The sequence below is a fragment of the Dryobates pubescens genome, chromosome 20 (assembly GCF_014839835.1).
Source record: "Dryobates pubescens isolate bDryPub1 chromosome 20, bDryPub1.pri, whole genome shotgun sequence".
In the NCBI taxonomy this organism is placed as follows: domain Eukaryota; kingdom Metazoa; phylum Chordata; class Aves; order Piciformes; family Picidae; genus Dryobates; species Dryobates pubescens.
Window position 1 is genome coordinate 8,627,246 of NC_071631.1, and position 24,867 is coordinate 8,652,112.

The 24,867-nt window shown below is 49.0% G+C and overlaps 2 protein-coding genes across 21 annotated transcripts in view; both read left to right on the forward strand.

Moving 5' to 3' along the window:
* The window catches only part of CACNA1G (calcium voltage-gated channel subunit alpha1 G), a 129,618-nt gene extending 117,860 nt beyond the window's left edge, over nucleotides 1–11,758 (forward strand). For 15 of the 20 annotated variants that reach the window (XM_054170502.1, XM_054170508.1, XM_054170507.1 and 12 more), the window contains 5 exons: nucleotides 1,412–1,546; nucleotides 4,530–4,719; nucleotides 6,734–6,903; nucleotides 10,511–10,561; nucleotides 10,715–11,758. In XM_054170502.1, coding sequence (XP_054026477.1) covers nucleotides 1,412–1,546; nucleotides 4,530–4,719; nucleotides 6,734–6,903; nucleotides 10,511–10,561; nucleotides 10,715–11,365 — 1,197 coding nt within the window. In that variant the 3' untranslated portion in view covers nucleotides 11,366–11,758. Of the gene's footprint in view, nucleotides 1–1,411; nucleotides 1,547–4,529; nucleotides 4,720–6,733; nucleotides 6,904–10,510 lie in introns of all 20 variants that reach the window. The other 5 variants (XM_054170518.1, XM_054170519.1, XM_054170503.1 and 2 more) reach the window with 4 other exon arrangements.
* Nucleotides 11,759–20,884: 9,126 nt separating this feature from the next.
* ABCC3 (ATP binding cassette subfamily C member 3) overlaps nucleotides 20,885–24,867 on the forward strand; it is a 39,614-nt gene continuing 35,631 nt past the window's right edge. The window contains exon 1 of the mRNA XM_009911475.2: nucleotides 20,885–20,959. Coding sequence (XP_009909777.2) covers nucleotides 20,930–20,959 — 30 coding nt within the window. The 5' untranslated portion in view covers nucleotides 20,885–20,929. The remainder of the gene's footprint in view (nucleotides 20,960–24,867) is intronic.

The window sequence follows — 24,867 nt, forward strand, 5'->3', positions numbered from 1 at the left end:
AAACAAAAAAAAGGTTTTGACATTTTTGTAATGAAAAAATATAGCATTCCAGCTTGCAAGGCCTTTCTCTTGTAGCATTTAGGCTGTTTTATTTTCCCCCCTGTAATTAAAACTCCTGTAAATGGGTTGAATGTTTCCAACAAAATGTTTTGACGGCTTCAAACTCAATTTTGGGAGAGAGGAGGCTGAAGAGGGGCTGACGTTGTGTTTACACTGGGGCTTTTCTGTTCACACCATTTGTCATGTTCTCAGGCAAGTCAGGAATTTAGAGCAGCACTGGGACTTGCTGAAAGCAACCTGATTAATAGCAGCTCCCAGCAGAGCAGCTCCACCAGGCAGGAGCTGCTGCTGTCCACTGTGCTCTAGCATAGCCTGGGCTGGGGCCGGTGGGTCCCTCTCAGGATCGCTGTCCCTGTGCTGGCAGCCTTTCTGTGATGCTTTTTTGGGAGCCTCGTATGAAATCAGCAGCTCCTCCAAAGGCTCCTCTCATCCATTGCCAGCAGATGACTGTGCTAGAGGAGATATCAAACACAAGGTTAGATGAGAGGGGTCCAACCCTCTTCCTTATCTCAGAACAAGTTTTGAGCTCTCAGTGGTCACTCGCCACTGAGTTTATTTCACCCCGCTGATGCCGTTTTCCTGAGTGAGGAACTCCAGCCCTTTGCCAGCTTCAGAGCAGCAGATCTGGGTTCCTCTGGTTTCTGTTGGAAGATATGTTGGTGGTGAAAGATTTTCTGAGGCTTAGAGGATAGGGGAAAAATGCATTGAGGAATGAAAAGGAGGCACCTGGGACTTGTCCAGAGCAGAAAACTCCTGCAGGTGTTAAGCCAAGTCTGTAGGTTACCTGGTGAAATGTCCCCAGTGCCGTGGGCACCAGCCCCAGATGCCTACCCAGGCTGGGGATCTGGGGAGGGATGAGCCTGCGCTTCAGGGCGAACTCCTCTCCTTGCAGCACCTGGCAGCAGGGCTGCTGCTCGGGGGGAGATGCTGCAGGCCACTTTCTCCCCCAAACGCAGAGTGACCTTTCACTTCTTACCACAAGAGCTCCGTGTCTGGAGAGAGCCCCACTGACCTGTTGTGAAGGGCAGTAATGTCACTTTGGCTTCCATCTAGACAGGAGATGAGCAAAATGCAATGCTAGCATTAGGGGATGCCTTTAAACTCCCTCCCAGTCCATTGGTAAGCACTCAGGTACCAGTGTCTCACTCTTTCTTTTTTTCATTTCTTTGTTATTTTTAATTTCTTTGGTGTTCTGTCCCCAGTAACAATGTGCATGATGTAGCTTCTCCCACTGCAGGGACATTGCTTTAGTGTCTAGAAGTATTTAGATTATGGTAATTTGAATTTTTTTCTTTTCTTTTCCAAAAGATTTGTGTCCTGGTTTCTTATGCTTAATCATCTCTCCCTTTAGATCCCTCTAGCTGAGATGGAGGCTCTGTCTCTGACGTCAGATATTCTCTCTGAAAAGTCCTGGTCCTTAGCTCTGACGGATGGCTCTTGTCCTGATGACATTAGCACACACTTACTTAGTGCTCTGGAAAGCAATGTACATCACTGGTGGCTGTATGCTCTGATGTTCACAGGGTTCTAAATACTGCTGCCCCTGCTCTGCTCCTGCCTAATGGCATTGCCAGTCCCAGCCCATTTCCAAACAGCCCCAACCCTTCCCCTGCACAGGACGTCGTCCTCAATGCCATTAGGTCCTGGGTTGGTACCACCCTTGTCCTCGGATGTGGCTCCTTGTGAGGAACAAGGACTGCTTTCTGCTTCTTCAGTGTGCTTTCTGCCACTGCAATCAATAGCACAAAATGCATTGGAAAGCAGAAGGTTGAAATTTCCTCCCCGTGTGAAAACAAATCAGTGATGCTGTTTAGAAGAGACACCTGTGAGCTAATGACTCCTGTGTCCTCTGCTGAGGGGTCACCTGCAACCCTGTGGCTCTGTGAGCACAGGCACCTCCAGGCTTTTGGCCCCATTGGTGCCAGACTCTTGATTTTGCAAGTATCAGATGGGGACCTCAGAGATGCTGCTTGGTTTGTGAATTCCTACTAGCAGCCATCCCACTGGAAACTGAACAGAGTTGGGACTGTTCTGTGTCTTTTTGACTGCACTAACCAGTGTTTTGAACCCTGCCCTAACCATCTCCTCTCTGAACATGAGGCATTTCTAGCTGTGTAGCAGTCGAGTGCTTTTTCTCTGCTGTACAACAGACATAGCTCCTTCTCCAGCACTTTTGGGTCATTTCTGTTTCCTTTGTTGTTGTTCATGTCCCTCCCTTTGGGTGTCTGTGTTGTTGGTAAATCTCCTGTCATTCTAGCTGACTGTCACCCCAACTAGCACTGTGTGGGAAACCCCTCTTTAACCGTGACAATATTTCTCATCATGCTTCGTGGCATCATCTGCCAAAGTTTTGTGGCTTGTGAAGAACATTTTGTGTGGGACTTTTTGGTGTCACAGTTAGTCTGGAGACCTGGACTGAGGAGAGCCCTTTGAGTTCCCAATCAGATTAGACAAACCTGTTTGCAGCACAGCAGAGTCCCAAGGGTAGAGCCAAGAGAGATGAGGTTTCTAAAAACAGGGGGGGGGGAAAACCAACCTAAACCTAAGCATTTTGTGAATTTGTATCAGCACCAACAAAGGGCTTTGGTCCAAACAAACAGTTTCCCAAAATCGTGGAAAGCTGCATGTTTTCATTGAAATCTTTTCTAAAAGCAGTGGTTTTACACTTAGAGCTTTAATTGACAAATACTTCAGAACGTTTTGTTTGACCCAGAATAGATCTGAGTTCAGGTTAGGGTTTGGGTTTTTTTTTGCCCATGGAAAACTCAGCTCTGATTTGCAGTCAAGCCACAAGAAGATGTTTTCCAGAACTAGCAGTGAAGCAGGGAGTGCTGTGCTCCCTCTACCCTGCTGCTGGGCTGGGCTCAGACCATCCTTGTGCAGCCATTTTAAAGAGCTTTCATGAAGTTCCCTCACCAGATGTCCCGTGGGGTGGTCAGGAAGTGGAAATGAGTCCACTGTGGTGTTGGACCCTGTCGCTGGTCCTAAAGGTTCGTTAAGGGCTGGGTTTGGACAGGATCTCCACTTGAAATTCTTGTGTGCAGATCCCAGTGGTTTTGAATTTGAAATTGCTGATTTCAGGCCATTTTTTCTGCTTTAAGCTAATGATATGAAAGCTAAACAGCATCAACACTGCTCGAGGGGGAAGGCAGAGAGGAGCAGAGAGGTTCCCAAACCCCAGGTCTCAGCTTTGCCAGCACAGATTTGCCCTCCCCTCCCTGAGCTCTATCAGCAGGCTGCAGTTGCCCTTATCAGGCTGTATCCAAACCAGCAGGCTCCCACAGGCTGGGGCTAGTGCTGCCTGACACTGCAGCTGGCTTTCCTTCATTAAATTGACACTGATCTTCCTTCCTCCTCCCCCCACCCCCAACCTTTTCTTCTTTTTTATTTTCTTTTTTTTTGTTTGTTTCCTTTTTGTAAATTCTTTTCAATCCCATTGTATTTCTTCTACAGATGAAATGCCAGAGTGAAATTTTGGGTTTATGACTGAGGATCACATTGGTAAAACCCCCTCGGTGCCGATTTCAGCAGAGCTGCAGTGCACTGAGTGAGGGAAGAGTTGTCAGCTAACCAGGCTGAGAGCTCTGCAAGCCCAGCAGCAGCAGTCTGCCTCGGACACCAGCATCACCCTCTTGCTGTGCTTTCCAGTCGAGACCTTTCAAAGCTGAAATCCTTCTCTCATTAGGAGTGTCCAGAGAAGTCAGCTTGGCTTCCACGTTTTGCTAAGACTGCCCCACACAGTAACACCCAAGAGCATTTCTGGGATGGAGACACTTCTGTATAAAAGCAGACCCAAATCCACCTCATTTGATACTGCCTCTGGTGCTGCCAATTCCAAGAGGCTCTTTGGCTGTAAAACCTCTGCAGTCAACACACAGATGAGAGCTCCTGCTTGCATTATCTCCCTTCCAATTAGAGAATGGCTTTAACCCTGAAGCAGGAGGTCCAGATACCCCTTTCAATAAGCTGGGGTTAGTTATTCATTATGTGAGGAGAAAAAACAATAAAATGGTGCTGGGAGCCAGAACAGAGAATATTTTCTGGAAACTAGTTTTCATATTTGTTTTCTTTTCTCTTTTTTTTGTTAGATGAGGAAAGGACTCACTTCTGTAGAAGTCTGGCTTGCTGATGAGGGCACATCAAGAGAGCTTTGCTCTTATTGCAGAGGATCAAAGCTATGCAAAGCGTGTGCCCTTTGCTGGCCTTGAGGCATGATGCCTTCTTTGCATACCCCTGAAATAGTCATGGTTTGTTTCTGCAGTGCTGCTCCCTCTGTCTCCGTGGCTCATTCTGTGTGACAGTTTATTGACCAAACACCAGCAGGGGTAGAGCTTCCTGGTAGATCCATTTGTGCCACCTGTGCATGCCCATCGTGCCATCCTGATTGCAGTGGCTGTTGCTAGCGTTTCTGGGCACTTCTCCTCTTCCCCCCCCCCCCCGGCTCCCCCCTCACTGGCCTTTCCCCGCAGGCTGATCTCCGCTCCAGGGATGCCACCCTGACCCTGTCTCCCAGCAAGGACCTGCTGAGCGTCCGGAAGCCCTCGGTGGGACGCACCCACTCCCTGCCCAATGACAGCTACATGTTCCAGCCGCCCTACTCTGGCCCCTGCCCTGCCGCCCTGGGAGAGAGGGATGCAGCACACCACAAGTCCAAGTCAGGTACAGCTCTGTCATGAACATCAATGTGCTGAGCTGAGAGAGATCTCAGTGTGAGGTGAAAGTGGAAATGAGAGGGTACAGCAGGCAGTGCCTTTCCCAAGGGCTCAGAGCTACACCTGGAGCTATTGCAGGGTGCAGCCTCCTGCAGATACCGAGGGCTTTCCCTGTCCCTGGGTGCCTGCCCTTGCAGCTGTCTCCTGCTGCTGGTGGATCTGCTGTCACCTGCTCTGGTGCCAGGGGTTGTCTTCTGCTGGCCAGGGACCGTGGCTGCCTGATTCTGCTGTAAGTGCCATCACTTGAGACATTTGTCACAGGTAAGGCAGAGGAGTCCTTACAAGCATTGTCATCTGAAAGCCTCTAAGCTGAACATCATTTCATTGCTGCCCAGAATGGTAGGAGATTTGAACAGATTAGAAAGGAGATGTTGAAATTTGCATAGTAATAAGAATTTATATGAACAGCGACTGCTGAGGAGCAGAGGAAGAATGTGGACACAACGGAGGGAGATGAATCACTGCCATAATGCAAAGATTCCAAGGTCAAGAGCTGTCATTTGAAGAACCTGTTTGCACAAAATGCAAAAGGTGCAGCTAAAATCCTGGTCAAATCCCACTCAATAACAGAGCTTCCATTACCCTCGGTGCAGCCAGAATTTATGGCACTCTCTAACAGCCAGGACATTTCTTGGAGTTCTAATCCCTGACCACACAGAACAATCCCATTTGCTGCACAGAGGGTTTCCAGTGCTTCGTTTTTGACCCTTAGTTCAGATGCACTTGTTCTGTCTTGAACAAAAGCTGCACCAGCTTGACCAAGAAGTGGGTGACTCCTGAGACAAGATTTCACTTCCTGGATCGCAGCATGCAGAACTGAATAGCTCCATCAGAAAGCTCTGCCTTGCTGGGGGCAGGCATTGCACCCTGGTAAATCCACAGGAAAAAACTTCCCCTGAGAAGGAGCAGAAATCTTTAGGAGAGGCAGAGCTGATGTCTTATCCGTCACCTCATTAAGCAGTTAAACCTTTTGTCTTTCTCTCCTGCTGACTAAATTCCAAACTCCTTAAGCAGGTCAGAGTGCTCAGAGGTGAGTTAGGTGCCCACATCTTGGCATGTGCATTGCTGTCCTGTTCCATCTACAATGTCACTGCTTCCCCAGGCGGGGAAGTCACCCCTGCCTGTTTACACTTTGTAATATTATAAAGTGCTGTGAAGACAGCAAAAGAAGCCAGGCGCCTCTAATAACTCACCACAGCCAAGCCATAATATTTCAAGCTGGGAAGGGGTTTGTTGTCAGGAACACTGGCACTTGCAGGAGGCATTTGTTTGAATACTCCTTCCTAATGGGGCTGTTGTTCTGGGAAACATTCCAGGACAAATGAGATTCTCTGGGATGCGGTCCAGGTTAAATGAATTGTTCTGAAAAATGTTGAGCCTGGTGGGGGTGTATGCAGGGCTTCAAACCTTTCAGAAGAAGTAGCCAGCAACTGCAAAGGGTCAGAAAGAGGCTTGGGATTGTGCATGATTTGCAGATCTGGCTTTGAAAGCTGCTGTGTCCCTTTCCCTCTTGCTTCATTCCCAGTGTGCTTGCTGATTTGGAGGTTCCAGCAGCCAGGTTCTGCATGCACGCAGGCACAGAGACCTCCTCTGCTGGAGTCTGAAGGCCAGCCTCTGGTGGTGCTAAGATGTGTGGTTGCCTGCAAAGTGATGGCCCCTAAAGCAGGGATGTAGACATTGCCGGTCCAGATGAATTTCTAGTTCATAAGCTCCTGTCCTTAACAGGACCTACTCCCAGCTGTGTCGGGGAACACTGCTGAGAAAAATGCAATAGCAGTCAATTTTGCACTCCTTGATTGGCAGGTGGGAGATGTTCCCAGTCATGGATAGCCACTTGCTGCACTCTGTTTTTGCTGTGCCTGGTCCAAGGTGCAATGGAGCAGTTTGGTGTAAAGCTGCCTGAGACTGGGACACAATGCCCGGGGAAAAATGTCACCTTGCCCTCTTCTCCCTCTTCCAAGGTTCGAAGGCATCGGTGCAGTCGCAGCCAGCAGACACCAGCTCTCTCCTGCAGATTCCAAAAGATCATTTTCACCATGCTAGAGCTCGTGACCATTTTGTGAAGGAGGGCAAAGCCCAGGTGGGCCCCCAGGTGCACTCCCCTTCTGCTGAGAGGCTGCTCCGCAGGCAGGTAAGCAGGTTGTGCCCATGAGGTTTGACATCATCGCGTTTCCAGGTTAACCAGGCTTGAAGTTCAAGGAGGGATTCACAGAGAAGCCTCCAGAGAACTGTAGTTCTCCTACAGAAATAAAAGGGAGGTTGATGGATTTTGATCTGAAAGCCATCCAGGAGTCTCCAAAGAATGTGTGTGTTGAGTATCATCTCCTCTGGCACCACGCCTGAATGTTCTCCACATTGTTAGCACTTTATTTTTTTCAGTCCTCTTCATAAATGCAGCCAAATGCTCCCCAGGGGCTCGCTAGGGTTGAGGAACTAATTCTTAACTGCTGTGATTTTCTCGGTGCTTAAAAGGACACAGGGACAGCAGGCTCCATCCCAGGCCACCCCTCCTTTGGCTCCTCTGGTTTCTCAAAAGGGGAAGACTGTTTAAAGGAAGCTGGATGTCTCCTGTGCAAACCCCCCATGCCAAGCACACTCCTTGCACAGGGAGAGCTGCCCAGATCCTTCTGAATCTCCTGTGTGCTTTTGGAAAGCTTGAGTGTATGCAAACCAGAACACATCTTATTTAGCAACTGGTTTTATCTCTGGTTTGTTGTGGGTTTGTTTTTTTTTGCCTGGCATTGATTTAAATCCTGATTCAATCAAAGGTCTGAGAGATCTAATCAAAGATTCCACTCTGGTTGATTGGAAGCACAAGTTTAAATTTATCTTTTTTTTTCAGTAAAATCCTTGTGCTCCACTCTCAGAATTTGAAGCATATTTGGTTGTACAGCTGAGCCAGGAGCAGAGGCAGGTCGGTTACCCAACGCTGCTTTCTCCAGTAGCTTCCTGCCTGATTTTATATACAAGAAATTGATCGGGTCTGGGTTTTTTTTTTTTTCAAAAGCAATTTCTTTCCTGCATAAAAATATTCCCTTTTCTTTCATCTTTTAATCAACATTGACAAATTAGGCAGTTGATTCATTAAGCTCTGAAGATGAATGTGAAGTGCCAAGGTTAACAATGACATTAGCCTGGATTGCTAAATTGACAAAAGAAATTCCCTGCATGTGTTTGCCCGCACAGGGCTGGCCACATACCCCAATCACTGCTAATGGGGAAACTAATTGATGTCAGGATTCCAGTTCATAACCACTCTGTCCTGCCTTCTAATGAGTAACAGAGCCCCGCTCCTGAACTGATCTATCCTGCATGAATTACCCTGGTATAGCTGTCTTCCTCAACCTCTTTTTGTTCATGTCTTCAAAGGCTTCTTTTTCTTGCTCTTTTCTCGGGGTGAGTTATTCCCCTCTCTCCCCTCAGTGCTCTTGCAGTGCCATCTCAGAGAGGCAAAAGCTCTGGGACAGTGCACATTGTCCCCAGGCTGGACAGACCCTTCTGAAGGTTAGAGAGGTGGTGGCTTGGGTATACTCCCAAGCAGCAAGGAGCAGCTTAAGAGAGCAAGTGAGGTTGCTCCTGGCAACAGGGCAGCATTGCAGTTAGTGTTAATTGCAGTCTAGGTGGCCAGACACTGTGAAATAGTCCTTAAAGAGGCAAGATTACCTTCACACCCTGACACTCCTGCTCTCTTCTTGGCTCCTTTCATTGCCACCACTGATTTGTTACTAGCACATGCCAGCAGCTCAGAGCACAGTGTGCAGTCCCTCTTTTCCCGTGGGTGCACATACTGCATGGAATTCTGACCTGCCTTTGTGTTGTTTTTTCTTTTTTCACTCCTTCCTTTCCCTTTCCTTTTCCTTTCCTGAATCTCTGCGTAGATAAATCTTGTCCACCACATACCTGGTCCATGCACTTTCCCCCATCACTAAGCCCATGATTTAACCTCCCTTTCCCCCACGAGTGCTGGAGAGTGGACGTGGTCCCCGCAGTGCAGCTTAGACGCCTGAGGGTCTGACGCCGAGCGGTGTCCTCGCAGATGAAGATGAGTGGCTCAGATGCTTTGGGAGGACATTCTCTGCTGAGGAACATGCTCCTTAGCATCGCACAAAGGCTTTTCTCCAGAGGAACTCTACTTGAAATTAAATCTATAGCGATTTCTGTGGTTCCAGGACTGTGTATCCAAGGTGTAGCCCACACAAGCTGTGGCTGCTACAGGTGTGCACCCCGGTGGGGTGGCAGAGGGTCCTTTTAATTTGCAACCAAGCAGTGACACATTTGTACAAACCGTTACTTCTAACAACTGCCAAAGATGTCTGTGTCACAGGGAAAGGGCATGCTGGTGGCACTAACACTGTCCTTCTGTGCAGCACAGGTTGGTGTGCAAGCAAAAGTAATGACAGTAATTACTTTTTGCTTCTGTGTTCTACTCTCTGTGGTCCCTGTGTCTTCTCAGGGTGTGAGAAACACTCCCTAGAGCTGTTGGCTTTGAGGCGATCAGAATTAGCTGCGCTCTTTGCTGTGGTTAGTTGCCAGCATGATGCTGTAAAATGTTAACTGAAAGGATTCAGCAGCACTAGACAAGATCATTTGCTGTAGGAAATGCTCCCTCAGCTCTCAGAGCTGACAAGGGGAACCCCATGTACAGGGGAGCATCAGGCTGCTGTTTGTCTGCTCACAGCTGCATGCTGTAGCTGATGAGAGCTGTGCCTGCGGAGACCACTGGGCTCAAAGCATCCTGTGGGACAACTTGTACATGAATTTTAAGATAATTTGGGGTGATTGGTCACAAAAACATTCCTTAGGATGAAGAATTTAATCTCCTCAATTCTCTAAAGGACTGACACCAGGTATATGCATTCCTTCCAAATTACACTGTGAAGTTTTTAATCTTTAAGATAATTTCAGAGTCACTCCAAGTGAGACTCTGCCTTTAAGGGCTGGCTAATGTGGCTGATTTATAAACCCTTTTGACAAGGGATGCAGTGCAGTGAAAAGACAAAGCCTTCAGAACATGCCATCAGTTCTCCCTGCCAGCAGGCACTGATGCTGCCTACAGCTCAACAGCCAAGGCAAAATGTGCCTTAGGAAGCATGAACTTGAACATCAGAATAAGCTGAAATAATTACAAGTCATTATTTGCAGTAGTCTAGCTTTGGTCTCCAGTTTTTCCAGCCCCCCCTGTCATAAGATGGTGCAGAGTTGTGGCTCCAGCCTGGCCACCAAAGCCAGGGACAGGCTGTCCTCCTGACACTGGTGCAGAGCCACTAGGGTTGCTCTGGGCAGCCTGCCCCATGCCCTCCAAATCACCTGAGCTGGAGAAGGGGATGCAGAGGCTCACCTGCACATCCTCTCTCTCCTGCCCCTACCTGGGCTGCCAAAATCATAAAGGGCTTCACTCTAGCCTCTCATCCTTTGCACGAGAGCCTGCCTCAGCCGGGGTGGGGATGCTCTGCTTTTCAGCCCTGCATCCTTAGAGGAGAAAGCTGGAGGTCAACCATTTGGGAGGAACAAAGGGCCAGATTCTGCTGTCAGTTACACAAGGGCAAACCCACAGATCCTCAAAGCCTGGGAACTGGTAGAACCCAGAGCACGGGCAGAACCCAGACCACAAGCTATTGTAGGAGCTGCTGGGTCTGTGCTGAATGCTCTGTGGATGCTGTCCCTTGTCTGTGCTAACCTTTGCTCTTTTTCTCGCCTGTTGGCTGCCCCCTGCCTACTCCTGGTGCGCTCTGATGCAGATGGCCATCCAGAATGACTCTATGGACAGCAAGGAGAATATCCACACTGAGGTGAGTGAGCTCCCTGACCCAAATGTTCCCTCTGTGCCCATGGAGGAGCCATCAGAGGCTCTGATGCCCTCAGAAGTGAATGAGGTGGCTGCATGGAGCTGGGCAAGTGCTGGCACACAGCAGCTTTCCTACACTCAGTGTCATGTTTCAAAGCAGGCACCAGCATCGTGTGCTTGTGCAGACTCCTGTCAGGAGACACCTGGAGACTCAGTGGACCAAGAAGTATCTGAAACAAACAGCTCCTCGGAGCCTTTCACTTCAGAAACTTGCACAGCCTCGAGTGCCTGTTCAGAGGTTCAGCCTCTCACTCCTAAGAGGAACATGGGCAATGCTGGCAGCATGACCTTGAAGGACCTGAAGAAATACCACAGTGTAGACACCCAGGGGCTTCTAAGAAAGCCTCTTTCTTGGTTAGATGATCAAAGGAGACATTCAATAGAAATTTGTTCAATGGAAAACAGCCCTCAGCACCATTCCATATCCAGCTCTTCTGGCTTCATAAGTCAGGTGGTAAGTGAAATGGAAGGCTTGCAAGGGTCACGGCAGAAGAAAAAACTGAGCCCTCCATGCATATCTATAGAGCCCCCTGATGGGCAGGGTTTGCTGCCTAGAGGTTCCCACAGCATCTCTCCCACCAGTGCAGACATTTGCTTGAGGCGGCGTGCTCCGTCCTGTGAATCCAAGGATTCGATGGACACGGGGGATTCCCTGCTTCCAGACAGTATGTCAGCATCTCCTACCCCAAAGAAAGACTTGTTGACACTTCCTAGCTTTTCCTTTGATCAGTCGGAAATGGACCCCTGAGTTACTTTCTGTTGGTGCCAAACATTTTCCTCCTTTCACGTTAACAGAAACAAACAAACAAACAGAGACAGAAAATGACAAACTGTGTTCCAGAATGGCACTAGGTAAAGCATTTCCAAAGAGAGATTAAAGAACCAGCTGGGCAAAAGAGTGGGTTAACCTAGGTCACGCTTACCTAAGCATATGTTCTGCTTAGGTAAAAGCAATACAACGTGCAGAATCTCTGTGTATATTATATTTTATTAAATTAATTGAACCTAGTAATGCGGGATGTAGTACATTTTGTGACTAAAGACTCCTTTAATTTTCTTCTATTTTAAGTCTCTCAGAGTGTTTCTGAGATAAGGTTGGGTTTTTATGAACATTTTAACCTAAAGATACATATTTAATCCCTCCTTTCCCCCCCCCCCCCTTTTTTTTGGTTGCTGTTTTGTTTGGTTGGTTTCATTTTGTTTTGCAAAGCACAAAATGTAGCCAATTAGTGCATTACAGAGGAAATGTATGCCACAGCTAGCAGTAAATAAGGATTATTTAATGTAATTTATTTTCCCCCTTGGACTTCGATGATGCTCTGTGAAGCAGCTCGTTTGGGTAGTACAGAAATGCAGTGGCAGTGTTTAAACAAAGGAATGTTGCAGTCTTAGTGCACAAGCACAGGGAGGCACAAAGCAGCATGGTGGTGGATGCCTGAAGGTGGTGCCCGGAGCCCTTTCCCTGCACGCTACACAAGCAGCTGCAGGTCTGCGTTGGTGACTCACCCTTCAGACCTGCCTGGGAAACTGAGGCCACCACAGCCAGTGGCCACTTCAGAGGTGTTCTGCAGTGTCTCCCAGCCAGATTGCTCCTCCTGCTGAGCTTCAGCCTCCGGAAGCCCACTGCTTGCAGAGGAGCTGCTCCTCTCTGCACCCACATGGAAAGGTCCAGCCCAGGTCCAGCCCTGCAGCACCGGAGTGCAGGGCAGGCCAGGCCAGGCACAGCAATGGCTGGAGTGCTTCAGAGTGATGCTCGTCCCTCAGCTGCCTTGAGGCTGGTCAGAGTTGATTCCTGAAAGTGAAGGCCATGTGCTTAAGCGTTTGACAGAGTCGAGGCCTGCTGCAAGTTCACACGCAAGATCACACGCAAGGTCACAGGCACCGAGTGACCCTTGGTTTTCTGTACAAAAGTCAGGGCTTTGGCTACCACTGCTAGAGCTAATTTTCATACCTTGACTGTAATGTTCTTTCCAATCTATCAAAAGCCTTAAGCAGCAACATCATGATACAAAGCAGACAAAACCAGAATCCATGTCCTTAACGGCAGTCATCTCAGCAACGAACTGTTCACCTCTGTGCTAAGGCCCTCTGCAAAAAGCAATCTGTACAGCTGGGTACAGCCCAGGAGCCACCACAGCTCCGCCTGCTTCCACACCTCCTGCTCAGCACAGGACTGATGGAAACCAGATATTAACTTCACTCAACCTCCATGAAATCACATTAAGCTGTAGGCTAAATAAGTCTCTGCAGGCATGGTTTGAAGTGTGTGAGTAGTCACAGGTTTAATGCTGCCTACATGGATAAGGCTTTGCTGGATCGTGTCTCAAACCAGCACAGGAAGAGGAGGATTTGTGCTAATTCTGTCAGTCGGGAGTCTGTAACTTTCTGAGAACTGCTGATCTTCTCAAATCACTACAAGGTGTTGATGTGCAGCCCTTCATCCATCCAGAGATCAGACAGTTACCACTCCATGGATCTGCATTAGCTCCAAGCATACATGCAAGAGGAAGATGCTGTTTATACCCAACAGCCTACGTGAGGTCTTAAGCTCCTTTCTTTTCACTTGAGGACATTCACTCCGTAAACATTCCCTATTGATTTACATGTCCTGCAGAAATGTAAGGGCTTTCAGCAGAAGTCAGGCAATCAGGGTACTTGAGGTAGGAGGATTAACATTCTGTGCTATTTACCTCAGTTAGATTAGTTCTTGGCTGGGACATTTCTCCCCTCTTCCACACGGCCCATCCAGAGGCCACTCTCTGTGATATGCCAGTCCAAAGCCAGGGTTAAGCCAGTTTAAAGCAATGATTTCGAACAAACCTTTCATCAGTTCTTCCCCCAGACCACATTTAAGGAAATAATAAAATTAGAGTGTATTAAGCCTGAGAAATATTCTTAATCCCTTTTTGGTTTTACACTTGTAACGAGCCTCAGCTTTTCCTTCCGCCAAACGATTTTGGAAAAGAGCTGGGCCACTAAAATTGCTGACCCTGGTTCCTTAACAATCAGGATTGTGTTTGGAGAGCTGGAATGACACAACTTGTGTGGTTCCTTCCTTACAAAAACCCATGGAATGTTTTGCTTGAAATCGTGGCACAAGACAATGGTGTGATGCCAATCCAAATGCTCAGCTCCAAATGTATCAGAAGGCTCAAAGGCTCTTCTCAGTGCTCGGAGTTTTGCTCCCTTAGCAAAGTTTGTGGAAGCGAGGAGGAGTTTCCATCACAGGTGAATGTCAGTGAGGACCAGCCCGTGAGAAACATCCATGGCAATGCATTCAGGAGAAGAAACCCGTGTACAATAGTTTGTTTTCTAAACTGGCTGAGTGTTTTCTAGATGCCCTTTTGAAAGACAAACACAAATGAACTGCAGTACGTGCAATAATCTTGAGAGAATTTTAAATACCTTTGGGGGGTTTTATAGAATTTGACTTTTTTTAAACAAAATGTACAAAATCCACAGGAATTCTGTAGAATGGTTCTGTTGATAGAATTTTTTATATTTTTGTAGAAATCTATAGAGAAATTGTTAAAAGTCTGTGTAGCATCTTGGGAACAGAAGCAGCTCTTATTTACAAGTTTCTTTTCATAAACCTGGAGCCAGACCTGCTGCACCACAGCTCACCCCAGCCTAGTTTCAGAGCCTGCATGCTGGTGGCGGGTGGAAGGCAGCGGCAAAGCTCAAGGCTGCTGCAGCTGCTGCTGTTTGAGGACTGTACCCAGGGACCACATCCACCCCCAAAGTCCAGCCCCTCTCCATGGGCATGGTCAAGTAGTCACATGGCTATCCAGTTCATTAAAGCACACCAGCACTTTACTACTGTGGATTTACTGTATACAGGTGGGAGGAAGATAATCTGCTATTGCCAGTCTGACACAGGGGAGGGGGAAAGAGATTGCAGTTATGTCTGGAGAAATGTAAATTCCATTCCTGCAGCCCCTCGCACACAGAACTGATTTTTCGTAGCTCGGTTACAGACCATTTTTACTGTAGAGATCTTGGAGGAGGGCAAAGGAAATGCTGTTTTTGACTTCTGTGGGTTGCACTCAGCACAAGGTTTATTCAAGGGGAAAAAAAAACAAACAAAAACAAAAGAAGAAAACAAAAGTGTTCCTGTTGTAAATGAGGCTATGCCCCAGTCTGCCCTTTTCTGCCCCTTTGGCTACACTAACCCTGTACACTACCACACGAGGTGAGTAGAGTAGGCACAGCACCCTTGCGATGTCCGTCACAGCCTAGTATATAGTAGAGAACTTTGTATTTAATAGGTAATACATTGGTATGCTGGGTCCGGTGTCTAGGCCAAAAGGAGGCCTTTTGGCCAGGGCAACACAAGGTGGTGTTCATGGGGAAAACTGGGTTAAAATGGTCCTTTTTAAAAAAAAAAAGATTTAAAAAAAAAAAAGACAAAAAACGAGTGTAAATCTTTACAAATGACAAAACCAAATGTGTCCTATTAAAAGCTTTTGAAAAGAAAACACCTGTGCCCTGCTCTCTTCTGTTCCTGATGATGATCAGCACCCTCCAGAGGCTCTGAGGGTTGGTTGTGTTCTGGCCGTGAGCAGCTGGGCAGGCAGTGGCCGGGAGCCGGTGCAGCTGCATCTAGGGAAGTGGTACTTCAAATTTCCTTCTTTCTGGCTTACTGGGATGTGAACTCAGCCAAGCTGTCTGCTTCTGGAGAGCAGTGTCCCACCGCAAGGGCTGCGTGCACAGCTCCTCCTTCAGCCACAGCTCTGTGAAACCTTAAAGCAGCCACACGAGAGAGAGGGAAGGGCTACTGGTGCCTTCTGCTTTTCAGGTGTTCCGGAGACACAAACCAGCAGCGCTTAGGTGTGACCCCTGCCGGGACCCTCATCCGCCAAAGGAGGTAGGAAAAAGCAATTTGTAGGAACGAGCCTGGCTCCCTTTATTGCCACCGTGCCAAGGACCGGCTGTACTCAGCTGCTAGGGGCTGAGGATCCCACAGGTTCCTGGGCTGTGCCTTGGCAGACCGAGGTCCGAGCTGCCCTTAAAGCCGCCAGCCGCGGTCAGCCCTAGTGCGGGCCGCGGGGCCGGTGTGCGGTGCGCAGCGTTCTGCTACCATCTAGCGGGGACGAGGAGCGGTCACGGACAGCGAGGGCTGGGGCGCTGCTCCTTCCTTTACCGGGGCTCTGACACTCCGGCCGCCGGGGAACGGCTAAGAAGGAGCCTGCAGAGCAGCTCTGCCTGCCCGTGAGGAGCTTTGCGTCGTCCCAGCAAGGTGCTGCAGGAACGACGCAGAGCTGGGACAGAAAACAAATGCAGGCAGATTGGTGTTCCTGCGGGGGGGCTCAGCCACTGCGTGGCTAACCGGCCCCTGCTGCGGCACAGGCAGAGGAAGCCTTTCTCCCAGATTCGGGAGCACTGTGCCAGCCAGTTGAGCCATGCAGCAGAGCCACGCATTGCTCCGTGCTGTCAGGAGCTGCTGGAAGCCAGGCTGGTATCTCCCCTCCCCAGCAGCATGCCCATCGGCTTCTGCAAGGCCCTGGGAGACAAAAGGTCAAGGGACAGTCCTAGAGCTGCCTAGCATCTATGGGGCTATGGCATCACCTGAGATGACAGAATCATAGTCTGGTTTGGGTTGAAAGGGACCTTTGAAGGTCACCTAGTCCAACCCCCTACCAAGGGCAGGGGCATTGTTGATGGGGTTGCTCAGAGCCCCATACAGCCTGACCTGGAATGTGTCTATGGCTGGAGCATCTGTCACCTCTGGGCAACCTGGGCCAGTGTCTCACTACCCTCAGTGTAAAATGAGATGCTTGTTTGTCTCTGCATAGGCTCGTGTCTGCCCCAGAGCACGTCTGAAACAGCCTGGCATGCCCCCCTCCCTCTACTTGCCAGTTTGTGCCAGTCCTGCATGGGCTGTGCACTCATCCATAGCCTGTGAGCTCAGATGGAGTGTTTAACCTCTGCTTAGCCCAGCGTGGGAGGATAATCAAGCAGGCCTTGAGCCAGCTTAGAAGGCTTGTGCTGGGTAGCTCAGCAGTTCGGAGCCACTTGGGCACAGGTTGAGTGCCTGTCACTAGATGACAATGCCATGAAGTGGCTTAATTGGGGCATTTGTTCTGCACCTGAGAGCCCCTGTACCTGCTGCTTCTGTTTGCTTTGAAGTAGCCTTCAGTATCATGGGTTAAAGCCATTGTCTCACAGGCTGTGTTGCATTGGAGGGGGGTTTTGTGTTGTGTTCAGTGCTTCAGGTGTATTTGCAATGCACTTGATAATCCTGTAGGATCCTCTGGCATTTTCTGTTCCTGCTTGAGTCATTGGATACTGTAACTGGCAAGCTCTCAAAGGTCCTGAATAGATTATCTTTCTGTAGCCATTTAATACCCTCAATAGTGCAACCAAAGACCCCTGCAGCTCCAGCTGGGAAATGAAAGGGATGGTTAAACCACTTAATTACTTATTGTGCTAGCAACTATAAAGAAAGCAGGATCCAGCTGTTCTGGGGGAAAACAGGAAGAAGTTAATATTGGAGTCATTCTACAAACAGAAAATACTGCAGGGGACAGCATGTACTGTGACACCTGCCCAGGGCAGAAACAGCTCTGCTGGGTGCTGCCTGCTCAGAGTGTCCATGGAGTGGTAACCCTGCTCATCCCAGCAAAGCAGGACCTGATGTTTGCATTCCTCAGCCACTGAGCTCTGTGAACATTTTGCAGTGAAGTCATGAACAGACTCGGTCTCTTGAAACTAGAAGGGGGTTGTGGGGTGCCCAAGCTGGCAGAGGAAGGGATAAGCTGTGACAGTTGTGTTGGAGGCTGAAGTAGGATAGTTTGGGTCTTAGCTCCAGAAGGCCCAGGTTCCAATTGCTGCTGTCTGTGGCTGTCCTTCACTCTAAGCCTCTTAGAACCACCCACTGCAGCTGAACCACCCACAGGCTGGGGTGTGTTAGACCTGCCATGACTTCCATCACATTTGGGAGCATGCTTGTGGAATTATCTAGCCCCTGTGCGATTAGGGTTTGTCTGCTTGCTGCTAGAGCAGCTCCAGAATCCCTCTGGGAGGATGGAGGCAGTCCTCAGCATGTCTAGATTCTTCTCCTGCTCAGCACCTTGGTATGAAATGTGGGAGCACGCCTGTAACAAGGGCAGACAGTATCACGTAGGGTGTTGTGGAGGAGTCCATTGTGCTTTCCAGAAATGAGGAAGCTAAAGTTAAATCCTTCCCTGCAAGACGAGAGAGGCAACACCACTGGCCGTTTGAGAAGAAACCTGAAGCCTGCTGCTACCCAAGCAGTGCTGACATTCAGCAGTTTGTTACAAGTCCACAGCTTACACCTGTTAGAGCAAGGTGTCATCCCCTTACAGAGTAAGCATGGAGGGCCTTGCTGTGAGTGCTGCTCTGGCAGCCTCCTTTTCTTGCCATCTGTAACATGTGTGTCGAAAAGGATATGTATTTCCTTTAATTATAATCAATATGGCAATATTAATCAAAGTATTAATAACCTTTATCAATGTGAAATTTGCCAAATGTACCAAAAGGTTCGATGTATGGTTAGAATATATCTGCAATGGGATGTACAGTAATTGGGCAACTATAACAATTTAAACAATTTGCACTGCACTGGTTAGACCACACCTTGAGTACTGTGTCCAGTTCTGGGCACTGTGGCTCTTGGAAAAGAAGCTGAGCCTCTGCTGTTCCAAGCAGAGAAAGAAGGGGATACTTTTAGTCAACTGCCACAAAACTGTGACTCCCAGAGCTGCCCATGCCCCAGCCCATCCCAACCTCCACTCTAAATGCCCTTCTTTATACAGATTTCTTCAGCAGTTGTTCACACCTCAGTTTGATCTGAGTGCACCTCCTGCTGATCTGCAAAGCACTACGAAAGGCAGTCTGCCCCTCACCTGGTTCTGTGCGTTCACAAACAGCTTCTCTCTCAGGCTGCCTCCTGTCCTGCTTCAGCTGATAGCTGCCCTTCAGCTGGGTGTGTCATGTAGGCACTGCATGATTGTGCGGTCTTGGCCTGCTCTGGTTGCTAGCAGTTGAGAACTCCTTTCTTGTGCAGCTGGCATGGAAAAGAGGATGCAAATCCACCACTGCATGAACCCAGATCAGATCTTGCCACTCCCTGGAGCAAATGTCCACTGAGAAAAGGGAGTTCATGACCTCCCTGACGTTTGCACCAAAGGTGCCATTCAGTTTCCCTGCACAGTCTGCCTGCACCTGGGGGAACATCCCAGCTGTGATGACAGGTTCTAGGTACATCTGTCTCCCTTTCCATCATCAAAAGGGAGCAGGACCAAAGTGAGCTGCCTGAGATAGTGCTTCAGGCTCTTCTGTGCGAGCAGGTTCAACAGAATCTAATGCCACAGTCTTTCCCAGGAGCTTTTAAGCTTCTCCCTCTATGTTGTCTGTCTGAGACTTTATTTCCTTAATTCCTACCTTTGATTTTTCCCTCTCTGCTAGTCTGTTTTCCCAGACAGCACCTGGAAGCCTGTAATTACCCTGCAAAGTCAGTGCAAGCTGGCAGGATCTGCTATGAGGTCCAGGCTGACTGCCTGGTGGGTCTCCTTGAGCTCATGTGGGGTCACACAGGGAAGCTGGCACCTCAGTTGGCACCATCTGATCAGTACCATGATCAGTACCATCCCTGCTTAATGGTAAGGACTGCTACTAGAGGCAGAAGCTGCCCACCATGAGTCAGGAACATGAAGCAAAAGGTAGAATCATTCAGGACTTCAGGGCTCTGTGAGACCCAGTGTAATTCCCTAATCCAGGACCTTCCTCCATGGATACCATGGAATAATTACACCAAAGTCAATAATTTAATTGGAGATTAATTCAGACTGCACACAGGTCAGTGGAACTGTGCAGTACACTGATAAAACAGACCTCTTTCCTCCTGTACACATAGCCTGTGGCAGCTGGCAGTGAGTTGCTTCTGTATCTCTGATGTCTTGTAGTGCCAGAGCTGGTCCTCATGTATGTTCTGGAAACACCAAGTTCTGCTTCTTGGTGCCAGAGAGAGAGAGAGGCACATTCTCAGCACTTCTCTTGGAGCAACTGTTCTTGCAGGTTGCTGCAGGAGAGGGGGTTTAAAGGGCCATAGAGGAGTCACTCCCAGCTACTGCTGGCTTTTCTTGAAGCTTTTACTGTGGTGCAATTCCACCAAACAGAAGTTTGGATGTACAGCTTGCAAACACAGCCCATGACATCCATAGATCTCTTTCACCCGGCTGGCTTAGGTTCCTCTAGCACTTCCTAGAGGGGGTTGTGATGCGATTGTGCTGCTGGTCCTGGATAAGTCTGAGGTTGCAAATCTTTTAGGCAATTACCTGAAAACCTTATCTTGGGGAAGATCTTATCTTTGCACACCAGTAAGAACAGTGTTCTTTTACCCAGATTATAGTAAAACTCTGAACCAAATCCCCAGCATTGCTTATGGAAAGCACCTGGCTTCCCCTGGTAGTGCTCTGAGAGGCTGTCACCCCATCTGTGGTCTTCTTCAGTGGTCTTCCTAAGGGACCAGCAGAATATTTTTTCTTTCAGGATGAAACATTTTAGGGGCACAGCAATACTATACTTCTGATCTCTCTTTTCTGGTGAGCATTTTTGACAACACCCTTCTGACTGGTGACCCTTCAGCAAGGAAGGATGCTCAAGTTCTTGGAATATTGAAATAGGTTTGTGGCAGGAGGGTGCTTCATGTGTGGTGATGTTCCCGAAGCAGATGCTGCAGCAAGTGGGTGGACAAACAGCAGGTGCTGGAAGATCAATAATGCTATAGAAGTCCTGTCCAAGAGGAAAGCAAACAGTGTTTCTGTATCACGGGGAGGTGAAATCTTGATTGTGTCCAAGGTGCTGCACTACAGAATCTGCTGGTTACACACATATGTGACATTTAATGACTGAAAGCTTTGGCTAACAGATCCATGCCGCTGGTTTGATCACGTCTGCAGTGAAAGCAGTCAGCGGGAAGGAAGAGGCTGCATATGGATGGGTGAGGGAGGCAACCGCACCCTTCACAACTCCAAGGAGAGATAAGAGTATCTCCAGGGTGTCAATGCCAGCCTGGTTGGTCTGGATGGGTGAACAGGGTCCCCAAACCCAGCAATGTCCCAGCCTGCAGTCCCTCAGGCTGCCCTTCGCTCGCGTACGAGGGTCACCGATGTCCCCTCCAAAAGGAGGGGGCTCGCTGCGGCGGCCCGGGGGCAGCAGGGCGGCGGCTCTGACACCTCCCGCCGCCGACGGGGAAGGCGGGACGGGCCACGCCGGGCCCGCCCAGGAGGGAAGGAGCCGGCTTCCCCCGTCCGGTGCCCAGCGTGGGCCTGGAGGAGGCTCCGAGGCCATGGAGGCTTTCTGCGGGTCCCGGTTCTGGGTGAGCAGCGCGGCCGCGCCGCCTCCCGCAAAGGAGGAAGGGGGGCGGGGAGGGTAGCGCGGAGGGGCCACGGAAAGCGGGGCCGTGCCTCGTCCTGCCCGCAGCTTCCCGGGGCAGGGATCCGTTTGCTGCCCGCGGCGGGTCCGAGGGGCCCGGGCCGGGGCGGGCACGGAGAGGCAGGCTGCGGGGCTGCATCTTCCCGGGACTGCCGAGCCCCGGCCGGAGTTGGGGCAGGGCCAGCAGCGCCTCTCCGCGATTCAGCATCTACAGACCGGGGCAGGACCCCCGCAAGACCCCATGCCACGGCAGGAGTTGGGGTAGTTCTTTCAGTCTTAGTCCACTCCTGAACCTCGTAGCGAGGTTTCCTTCGGAGGGGTCCCATTTGAGCCTTGCTGTTGCTCTTCAGGATCGCTCTGAGGAGTGGGAAAGTGCAGCCTTAGTTCCGTGCTTTGTTGCTGCTAATGAGGGATGGGGCTGCGGCAGCGCGGAGTGGGCGCAAGGCTCGGAAGGCAGCAGGGACTGCTGTTAGTGTTTGGAACCGTCAGCCTTTTGGAAAGGTGCAGTGTTGGAGCAGGTTAGGAACCGGCCGCCGCTGAGGGTGTCAGCGCTGTCACAAGGGTTCGGGCAGTGCCTCGCTGGGGTGCAGCCTCTCTCTGCGCGGTACAGGGCTTACCTCGGACCACGCGAAGCCGTGGGGAGCTGAGCATGTTTGGTGAATCCTGAGCTTCCCTCCAAGAAATCAGTCTTTGCATGTCCCTTTTTCTTCTATTGATTTAGCTCGGGGGGTGTCAGCAAAGATGAGCAGGAATGAAAAGGAAGGTCTGAAGATGAGTCAGTGCTGGAAAGCTATTAAAGGACAGCACCAGCAGTTGGCTGTGAGTGCTTAATGCTGAGCTCTGTCTTCAAAGGACTTATTTCAAAAACTGTCCCAACATTACTTTTTAAAAGAGGATTTAGGCTCCTAAGCCCCTTGGTTCCATTTCTTTGCTCAGTTTCAGATTCTATTTCCCAGCACTTCACATGCTCGCCGTGGCCGGTAAGCTTGTTCCAACAAGTAATTTCACCTCTTCTTTCTGCTCTAAACATAAACCAGGAACAAGCGCAAACAGATCAACACTACACATCAGGGTACGGACTGCTTCCAGCAGCATGTCTTTGCTTCCCAGGGAAGGTTTGTAGAGCAACTGCTCTGCATGGCCAGAGCTCTTGATAAGAGATTTTTGACAGGTTAAGGTAAAATGTTGAGGTGGTTTTGCTGGTTCCAAGCACAAAGTAAAAGCTTCATTCTGGACATCATGCAGCACTGTTTGTACCTTTGTGGTGCTGTCTGCCATTTGCTGCACTCAGCTGGTGCCTCCTGGTTCTAGTATTGCCAAGGCTTTTCAAAACTAGATTTGCAGGGAAGATATCTGAATTAATAAACATTTTTTACAGCACAAATGATGAAGGAGTCTAAATGTGTTTAAAAAACCACAAATAGTATTTTAAAGGTGCACCTTCAGCCTTTCTTAAAGTAATGGTTCAGGTGTGAGCAATGCTGGTTGCTCTGAAACACAGAAGCTTGGCCTGGCAGAGGAATGTGTTTTCTAACCCAGTCTGTGAGGGACAATGCCAGGCACATGTTACAAGGCTCTCCAGACGCTTTCGTGTGTGTAATTGTCACATCTGCACACCCCAACATAAAATGCTATTAAGGAATGAAAGATTGAATGAAAAGAGATGAGCAAAGTGCTCCTTAAATGTAGACCTGTTCTGTTTCTTCAGAATGATCCAGGCTTGCTTAGACTCAGAACAACCTTCTGTCTGTTTAATTGGTTCTAAAAATGGTGCTCAATAGCTCTGTGAACAGGAACATGGGACTGCATGGCCAGCAGACAGGAATCAGTGATCACCCTCTTTCAGTATTTCCTCTGCTGCCAGGAGTGTGTGAACTGATGTAGTGAGAGGGTTTAAGTGGTGACCACATAGATGGCAGTCACCTCAAAATTATTTGCTGTGCAAATCTGGTGTTCCATAAGACCCCAAAGGTGGACGCAGCTTTTTGCAGTACACCCACAGAAGTGTGGGTTTCTTGTGCTGCTGCATGCTCAGGAAGGGAGACCAAGGTGAAAAGCAGCTCCTGGCCTCTGCGCAACCTCCTGGTGTGCAGCCTTGCAGTTCAGATCCATAACCTGATAAGATGTGGAGCAATGTTGCCATTCACTTTGATGTAGCTGCTGAACTTAGAATCTTTCCCCACATTTTGTTGAATTCTAGATATTTTTGGAAGCTGAATGACATACTGGTGTCAGTCTTAGAGCTGTTTAGAGTGTAAGGAAATGTGCTGTTCCAATTTAAACAGCCCTTTGTTTGGGAGTTTAAACCCACTAGATACTCTTCTGTTGAAAGGAGGTCAGAATCCTAACAAAACAGTTCAGAATTAATTCCTGAAAGTGTTTACATTGAAATATATCAGCTTGAGCAGACCACTGATTCATCTTGGACCTTTTTTGGCTTATCAAAAGTGTTAAGGTTTCAACTCTTCACCCTGATGCAGGGTGGGGAATTCTGCTGGAAATATCAGCAGACTGGGTTTTTTCTGTTTGTGCAGAGGCAAAATAATTTCCTGTCCAACCCATTTCAGAAATAAGGAACCGAAGGAAACGCTGCCGGCCACATTAGAAATTCTGGCTTCTAGCTACTGCTTTACCTGTTGGACGTGGAATCAGCAAGTCAGTAATGCAAATATAAAAGAAGAACAAGCAGAACATTATTTTTCCAACTGCAGCCTGAGCAATCTCTTTATCTGAGCTGTCTGATTCAACTGGCAGCTAACTGTTGCTATCTGCTAGCAGCGGTCCCACGCCGAACGCCTTTCGCAGCAGATGAAGGCGACGGCGCCTACCCGCACAGGGCAGGCCTTGGGAGTGTTGTTTACTATTGCCCATAATTACCTCCTGCTTATTGTGCCACATATTTGGGGTGTGTGTTCTGCTAGGTGTGCTAATTAACGTGAGCCACAATCTCTCGACCTGAGAAGCAGATACTGGTGAGTTATTGCTTTTTTGTGGCTTATGCCTTCCGCTGCAGTAAATCGTGAGCGGTTCCTCTGAGGCGACAAAGGGATCTCCTGGGCAGTGCTTGCTGCAGAAGTGTTTTGGCTCAGTGACCAAACCACAGGAGCCCAGAAGACTGAGTTCCTTCCTAGTGAAAGGACAGGTGGCCTTGCTGGGGCTCACACTGGGGAAGAAGTGGCAGTGTGGCTGCTGTGAGGACAGAACACCCAGTGGCCTGCAGGAGGTGGGTGCTGTTTGGATGCTGGGACGTGTGAAGACCTTAGCTTACAGACAGTGCCTAGGGTGACGCGCCAGCTTTGGGTTTGGTGTAGAGTTGTTTTTAACAGCATAAATAGGAAGTGGGAGGACAAGTGACAGAGTGCTTCAAAGGGATCACAACCTCTCGTCAGTTATGGATGAGATCCAGGCGTGTTCCTTCTCATCCTGCTTAGCTGACAGAGCTCAGTTTCCTTGCCTATTCTGTGTCTTGATATCCTGACAGATGTCTTTCTTTTTTTTTCCCTCTCCCATGTGAAATGCTGGCTCCTTCTTCATCCAGAGGCTCTTGAGTAACTCAGCAGGAAGTTGCAGCAACTCTCAAAAGTAAACAGCACCCCAGCCTCATCTCTGAGCTAGTCTTGTACAGGCACCTTTAGCCTCTACTCTGTGGATGTTCCTTCACCTTGAGTCATTCTGGGAAGCCTTGGCAGATGTGGGTTAAAAGTCGTGCTGCTCTCTGGAGATGCAGCTTCCTGCTCAGCAGCTCAAAGTGCCACCAGTCTGCCCTCTGCATAATTTCCCCTTTTGCTTCCTCATGTGTCTTGCTGGATTTCTTTTTGTCATTGAGAAGACTTAGGATGGCTGCAGTAAGAA